The 8,489-nt window shown below is 41.1% G+C and overlaps 1 protein-coding gene across 1 annotated transcript; it reads right to left on the reverse strand.

The window, feature by feature from the left end:
- Nucleotides 1-2,454: 2,454 nt before the first annotated feature.
- On the reverse strand, nt 2,455-3,956 carry LOC149176761 (uncharacterized). Its single transcript, XM_089423180.1, has 2 exons — nt 3,445-3,956; nt 2,455-3,334 (listed from the first exon to the last, which is right to left on the reverse strand). The coding sequence occupies exons 1-2, from the start codon at nt 3,800-3,802 to the stop codon at nt 2,733-2,735; spliced, it is 960 nt and encodes a 319-aa protein (XP_089279306.1). The 5' UTR covers nt 3,803-3,956; the 3' UTR covers nt 2,455-2,732.
- Between the last annotated feature and the right edge of the window lie 4,533 nt (nt 3,957-8,489).

The raw sequence follows: 8,489 nt of genomic DNA on the forward strand, positions 1-8,489 counted from the left end.
TGGACAGCTCCATATAATCCTCCGCAGAGTGGAGTAGCAGAGTGAAAGAACAGAACAATAGTTAGGGCTGCAAAGGCTATGATGTATGACCAAGATTTGCCTAGATTTTTATGGGCAGAGGCATGCAACATAGCGGTGTACATTCAAAACAAAACACCTCATAGGGCATTGGGAAAGAAAATGCCAAAGAGGATCTTCACAGGAAAGAAGCTCGAAGTAAGTCATTTGAGGATATTCGGGAGTGTGTCTTACTGTCACATACCAGACGAAAAACGTAGTAAATTGGATTAGAATGCAGAGAAGGGGTTCCTCGTAGGGTATAGCGAGACCTCAAAGGCAAACAAGATCTATATTCCTAGTAGCAGGAAGATTGTAGTGAGGCGAGATGTAAAGTTCATGGAAGACAAAGCTTTCAAAATATCTCAAGAAATGCCTGCAGGTGATTGGTCAGCATAAGTTCCATTAGTCCAACAACAGGGACAACAAGTGGGACAAGCAGGAGAACAGTCACAGGGATCGAGTACGGTGACCAATACGAGTATCCCCTCAAGGGAAGTGAATCCAGGGATTTCTTAGCAGACGGAGCAGCATGGACAGGAGGACGAATTGATTGAACCTCCCACCACCAGTGGTAGAGGCAGTAGGGAAGTGAGTCAAACCTTGAGGGACGCACAGGAGTTTGTTGGAGCTACTAGGAAAAACAAGAGACAACGCAGGCAACTTGGCAGATATCAAGCTTTGGTAGCTTAGGTAACAGAACCCTCCAGCTTTTTGGAAGAAGCATAGCATTAGGTATGGGTGGATGCCATGGTATAAGAATACAGTTCTATCATGACAAATGATGTTTGGGAGGTAGTGCCTTAGCCAGAAGGCAGATTAGTTGTAGGTTCTAGATGGATCTACAAGATCAAGTACGCTACAGATGGTAGTGTAGAGAAGTACAAGGCTAGATTCGTGGCAAAGGGGTATGCACAAAAGGAAGGGATAGACTATGAGGAGACCTTCACCCCAGTTGCTAGATATACCTCTATCAGATACATTATATCCCTAGCAGTGCAGTTAGGATGGGAGATTCACCAAATGGATGTCAAGACAACATTCTTGAATGGGGTGATAGAAGAAGAGGTGTATATAGAGCAACCTGAAGTCTTCGAAACTCATGAAAAACACACTCATCTTTGTAGATTGAAGAAAGCCCTCTATGAGCTCAAACAGACACCTAGGGTGTGGTATGGTCGGATTGAGAGTTATTTAAAACAGTTGGGATTCATCAAGAGTGATGCAGATCGCAATCTCTACTATTTGATGGTGGAGAATGAGCCTCTCATTCTGATTTTGTATGTAGATGACCTGTTTCTAATAGGCTCATCAACAATGTTGCACGAAGCGGGGGCGAAGCGGAAGCGTTTTTTGGAAGCGGGGACGCGGAAGTGTCATTTTCGAAAAATCTAGGAAGCGAAGCATCCGCGGAAGCGTCTGCTATATATATATATATATTTATATTTTTTTGCATTTATACTCAAAACAAACATCCCAAATAGAAAATTAATTATAGAAGACATGAAAACATGCATATTTTTGCATAAATCAAGATAGATATAACATCCATTGTACATTAATGATTAATTATTCGAGCATCAACCATTTAGATGCATCAACCATCTAGAAACTAGATTCCTCTCCTCTTGTCTAGCCTTTGCCTCTACCTCGATTGTCTAGGGATATTAGTCAACATTGCCCAATTTTGATCAAACTACCTAATTCAAGACTTAAAATATGGTAGAAAAAGCTTAACATGCTTGATCGATGATTTTGACTTGATTGAAAGGTAATTTTTTGCTAAGGGTGTGCCGCGTGACAAAGGAGTTCAACAATTAACACCACCAACACTAGGGTACATATAGGGCTTGGTGCTCTTGATTAAATGCTAATTGCATACCTTCATACTTGATATAATCTAATGAAATGCCACAATCCCATTGATCCTGAATTCCTGAAAACTGTTAAGTCTGCTGAATTTTGAATAGGATATGAAATTCTATTTTCTCCATATGAAGTCCAATGAGGCTGGAACCACTCTTAAACATCCTGAGTCATTTCATGGTAATGTTAAAAATTTAAGTAAAAGGATGAAAATGAAAAATAAAGGAGAATGTCACTTTTACTTTAAGAATTTAACATTACCATGAGGGAGCATCTGCTATATTTATATTTTTTTTTTGCCTTCATTCGTCACCCTAACCCAAGGTGGACCCACCCCCCCAAAAAAAAAAATTGAAAAAAAAAACGATTTTCTAAACGCTTTTCCGGAAGCGTACGCTTCCTCCTCCGAAGTGCTGTACGAAGCAGTGTTTTTAAAACCGGAACCGGTGACCGAACCGGTCCACCTAGCTAACCGGTTTACCGACCGGAACCGGTCTAACCGGGACTGGTTTGGTCTAAACGAACCGGTTTTTAAAAAATACATTAAATAATTAATTTTTAATGAAAAAAAACTATTTTTAAGATGTAAAACCATGATTCCAAGCCAATAGAGACAAAATATGCAAAGTTTGCTCATTTATATACCATGCAAAGGTGAATATATCAAAATGGCACCGAGTGCAATACATATCATCGACAAAATAGCAAAATACATAAGAAATGAGGCTCTAAATGGCCTATAAAGTCCAAAAACCATGCTGCAAGCTATGAGGCCATTGGCCTACTACAAGTCTACAGTGTACACATGATCAATCATCAAGATCATCACCACTACTAGACACATGATCATCATCAGGAGCTACATAGACATCATCTGGTTCAGAGTCTGAGGATGCCTCTGCCTCATCTGCAACATCAGTATCAATGCCACGGCCACCAATGACAATAGAAGTGGACCTAGTGGAAGCACGAGTTTGTCGACCTGCACGACTAGTGCCTTCCATTGGTTCCTTGCCTTTCCTTGATGCCGCTACTGATCCTGGTTCTGATGCCGCCACATAATCTGCCTCATCCTCCGCTAAAGCCATGTCGATATCAAAATCAGCCTCAAACACAGGATCTTCAGTCTCCTCCACCCATTCTGATGTTGGATCAATATCGTCCAACACAATGGGATCTAGATCAGGTGATTTGCTCATCATTTGGTTCCTCCTCAGTCGAAGGTTGTATTGCACAAAAACAAGATCATTTAACCGTTTTTGTTCCAAACGGTTTCTCTTCTTCGTGTGTATGCGCTCAAAAACAGACCAATTGCGCTCACAACCTGAAGCACTGCAAGTTTGACTGAGGACTCTAATTGCAAACCTTTGCAATTGAGGACACTGGCCACCAAATGACTCCCACCAATGTGCTGCAAAGAAAAAGACAATAATTAGTAACTTAGTTTATAATTTGAATTGTAAAGAACGTAAACAATTTTAACTTGAAATGAAAAACAAAATGGAAATTGGAATTGCTTACCTGGTTGGTCCACATCTCTTGCCATCTTTGCCAAGTTTTTGCCAAAAGTACCACTTGCTTGATTGAAAATAGTAAGCTGTCTATGTATATCCAACTGGTCTACATGGTTAGGGACCATGCGCTCCAAGCAATCAATCAATCCAGCTCTGACCTCCCCATCATGCTGATCTCCTAGCCGATTTTTATAGTGATACCTTGGGTTCAAAAAATACCCGGCTGCATGTATAGGACGATGGAGTTGATTGTTCCATCTGTTATCAATGATCTCCCATATACGGCCATATTTAGCTAACCTGTCATTGTAAGCTGCCCGTATCTGCTCCTTTGCCTGATCCATAGCTTCATAAATGTAGCCCATGGCCAATCTTTCCCCATCCACCAACCTTAGCACCTTAACAAGGGGCTCGGTAATTTTCACAAGCTCTACAGACCTTTTCCAAAAATAAGTGTCTAACACTTTCTTTTTGGTGTCTTTTCCATCTGGTCTACGAGCCCACCGAGATTCAGACCATTCATCAGAGGAAAATATTTTCTGCAAGTTTCTATGTTGACCATTGAGACATTGCAACGTGAGGAAGTGAGTTGCAAATCTCGTAATTGCAGGCCTAACAAGCTCTTTGCCTCCAGTGTGTTTCCTCATTAGGCTCAATACCCATGAGTGGTTGTAAATGTATTTTGTAATGCACTTGGCATGCTCTACAGTGTTTTTTACCCACTCCACCTTGCCTATATCCTCAAGCATGAGGTCTATGCAATGTGCAGCACATGGAGTCCAAAATATGGTCTTATATTTGGCCTCAAGCATCTTTCCAGCAAGAACATAGTTTGAGGCATTATCAGTGATGACCTGCACAACATGCTGCTCCCCAACTTCCTGAATAATGTTATCCAAAAGCTCAAATAGAAGGCTTGCATCCTTTACCCTATCAGATGCATCAACTGATTTCAAAAACATGGTTCCTTGAGGGCAAGAAACAAGGAAATTAATGATAGTGCGGTTCTTTCCATCGGTCCATCCATCTGACATAATGGAACAACCTGTTTTGACCCATGACTCTCTAAACTCAGTCAAATACTCATCAATGGAAGATATCTCTTTTTGCAAAAGAGCTCCCCTCAAGTCATGCATACTAGGGCCTTTGAAGCCCTTTCCTGCAGCTATAACAGAGTCCCACATAGCTTGGTAATAAGGTGAGCGAGCAGCATTAAATGGGATATCTGAATCATACCACCATCTAGCAATGTATTGGTGAGAAGTTTCTTTGCATTGTTTTTTCCAATGCTGATCCAAAGTGGGTTGAGAACTTGGCTGGGAGGAAGTGGGATTAGATTTAGAAGAAGCAATGGTGGCAGAAGATGAGAAATAACTTTGGATGTTTGGTCTCTTTGGTCCTCTTGATGGTTGGCCAACTCCAACAGAAGGATGAACATAGTGAAAGGGGTCATTGGTGGAAGGGATAGAAGTGGAGTCTTGAATCTCAGAATCATCATACCCACTCTCTTTCATGGCTTCTAATAATTCCCTCTTCCTTGCAATTTCATCTTGGATGGCCTTCTCCCTAGCCTTATCCTCATAAAATTTTTCAAGCTTGGCAATGTATTCTGCCCTAATAGGACCTAACAGTGCATTTGGTGCATCACATGGCTTTACTTGGCCTCTTACCCCAGCCAAGTGTTGTTTCAACCTAAGAATACCCCCACCTCCAATAGATTTATGGCATAATTTGCATATCATTTTTCCCTCAACTACATCACAATGAGCCCATGCACTGTCCTTTCCTTTTGGAGCCATGTTTGCTTGAAATAATAACAATTTGCAAATAAATCTGCCATTTAAAAAAAAAATTGCAGCTAAGGAACATGGAAAACCAATGATAAATGTAGGAAAAAAAATGCACATGCAAGCTAAAAAATTTGATAGCATAGAGCTAGAGAGTTCATAGGCTTAGCATAGATGATAGATCATTGAAATGAGAAGTTTATAGCACAAAAAAATTAATTCATGGACAGCAGACCCAAATGAGGAATTATCAAGTGCAAATCCTTACCTGGAAATGCAAAGTAGCTCCCTTAGCCTCCTCTTGATGATGGCAACTCCACTGACAGCTACACACTATCTCCAAAATAGCTCCAACTCCAACTCCAAGATGACTACTTCAGCAAAAACTCCACACTCTCCAAGCTCACAAACAAACTCACAAACACTCACAAACACTCCAAATCAGTTGTGTGAGACAAATGAGGGTGAGAGGGGTGTCTTATAGCAATTGTGAGGGTCTTTTTGGAGGGAAAATCCCTTTCCCTCACCCCCAAAAACCCTAAACCGCCCTCAGCTGCAAAAAACCGTCCGCTTTTTACCTTTACCGGCGGCCTGTCCCTAAACCGGCCGGTTTAGGACGGAACCGGCCGGTTAGCAAAAAACCGGCCGGTTTTGACCGGTTAGGTCTAAATTCTGGGCAAGTGAGGGTGCTAACCGGGTTTTTTCACCGGTTCTGACCGGTGAGCCTCCTAACCGGCCGGTTAGGCCGGTAACCGGTCAGACCGGAACGGTTTTTAAAACTATGGTACGAAGTGCGCTGAAGTGGCGCTTCTATACCACGCTTCCGAATTTCCAGGAAGCGGCAAAAAATTCGGAAGCGGCGCTTCCAAATTTCGGAAGCGCGCTTCTGGCCAAGCTTCCTAGGCGCTTCCGTACGGGACGCGCTTCGGGGCTTGGAACTGTGGGGGGGGGGGCGCTTCGTGCAACATTGCTCATTAGGGCTCATAAAGGTCTGCAAAAAGAACCTTGAAGCAAAATTTGACATGAAGGATATGGGGTTGATGCACTATTTTCTAGGATTGGAAGTATGGCAAAAGAATGGGGAGATCTTCCTTGGGGAAGGGATATGTGCTACAAATATTCTAAAGAGGTTCAGAATGTAGGATTGCCGACCTATGACGACACCCATGATCACCAATTGGAAGAAGATAGATGCATTAGGGGACAAGGAAGTTGACCCCACCTTGTACAAACAACTCATTGGGTCGCTCATGTATCTGGTTAACACTAGGCCAAACATTTGTTTCGCTGTCAATACCCTTAGTCAGTTCATGGTAGAACCGAAAAGGGTACATTGGGCAGTAGCTAGACACATTCTTAGATATGTGCATGGAACAGTTGGATTTGGGTTGAAATACACTCGAGGAGATGACGTTAGATTATACGGATTCACAGATGCATATTGGGCAGGTAGTTAAGCGGACAGGAAAAATACCTCCGTGTACTGCTTCAGTGTTGGATCAGGGATGGTCTCTTGGTGCAACATGAAGCAAAAGTTAGTAGCACTGATCATAGCAAAAGTTGAATATATGGCAACCAACACAAATATGTGTGAAGCTATATGGCTTAGGAAGCTGCTCGTGAGTTTATTAAGGAAGAAGATGGAAGCAACCAATGTTTACTGTGATAATCATAGTTGCATAAAACTCTCTGAGAATCCAGTATTTCATGATAGGTCAAAGCACATTGATATCAGATGTCATTTCATCATAGACTGCGTTCAGCGTGGGGCAATCCAACTGCAGTATGCTCCCACAGGAGATCAGGTAGCAGACATACTCACGAAAGCTCTAGGGAGAGCTAAGTTCATCCAGTTTAGGGAACAAATGGGTATGGTGGAGAACCAGTTTCAATAGCAGGAACAGATGGATTCTCAATTGCAACAACAATAGATGAGAGCGAGTCGCAGTGCAGATGCAGTAGTTGACAACAGTTCAATAGGATCAGCAGCAACACAAATGCAACTCATATCAGAGTTGCACAGTAGTGGTGGGCAGAGCAGCGAGACATCAATAGTGCGACAAGAGGTGGTACAGAGACAGGGTGTTGCTTCAGTGGGTTGCACAGTTAGAACACATTCCTCACTTAGAGGGAGTGTTAGTTTTTGTAGAAAAAATCGCGATTTATGCCTAAAAATCTGATTTTTTGGGCAAAACGATTAAATCGAGCGATTTTTTGGTAAACAAAAAAATCGCGATTAAAAATCGCCATCCCTTCTCAACCTGTGGATAAAAGACCCGCAAACATTAATTTCTTTGTTTTTTCGCTGTGTATTTTCATTTTGGCATTCGACTGTGGTGATACAAGGGTTTGCGGCTTGCCATTGCGTTACGAGGAGGGAGGAGCTCAGCATTAACTTTTAAGGTATGTTTCTAGCCATAGCCATAGCCATAGCCATAGCCGCATAGCCAATGCCATAGCCATAGCCGGATAGCCGGATTGTAATATGATATATCATACCTGTAGGCTGCCGCTGTAGACGTTTTTTATAGTTTAAACTTTAAACTTTAAAGGGTTAATTCAATTGTTTGATGCATCCCCATGGAACACAGTTTTACACCTTTTTAAAATCATATTACAATATGCGGACAAGTTTGCAATATTACAATATTTTGTTGTGTATTTTGCTATCATGATCGCTCCAAGCAATATTACAATATTTTGCTGTGTATTTTGAAATCTTTTTACGTGTTGCGTCCTTTCTCTTGTTTATAACTTTATTATTTATATATCCGATCTGAAAAACATGCATCTTATGCCATAACAGACCACCATGAAAATGCTTCAAACCAGCTGACTGTAATTTATTTTAAACAATAAATATCAGCAATAATTTATAAATTCAGAGAGTCTGGTTATAGAATGGCACTAGGATAGTAGTCTGGAACTCAGCCTATAGAGATGGAAATAAATTATAATGCTCAGCTCAGCCCTTAATATCTCATCTCTTTTAAGTTTTATCAGCCTTTTGCTAGCCCACAAACAGAGATACCAGTGGGCTGTAGATCAAACTTTTATACCCTTTTGTAGTTGCCAGATATCTGACTCTTTAAATTGCACTTTTTATTCTTTGAAACAAATTTCAGGAATTTGTACTTATTTTTATTAGATTTATGAACTGTCAGTATTAAATTATATTTTGCTGATTTGAAGGCTGAAGCAATTTAATTTGTTTCAATTTTTTTTTGTGCCCAGGTTTAAATTCAAGTTCAAAGTTTAAAACAAA

Source organism: Pinus tabuliformis, chromosome 4_1 (genome assembly GCF_031772625.1).
Source record: "Pinus tabuliformis cultivar Carrire ecotype Pingquan chromosome 4_1, CPIR1, whole genome shotgun sequence".
Classification (NCBI taxonomy): domain Eukaryota; kingdom Viridiplantae; phylum Streptophyta; class Pinopsida; order Pinales; family Pinaceae; genus Pinus; species Pinus tabuliformis.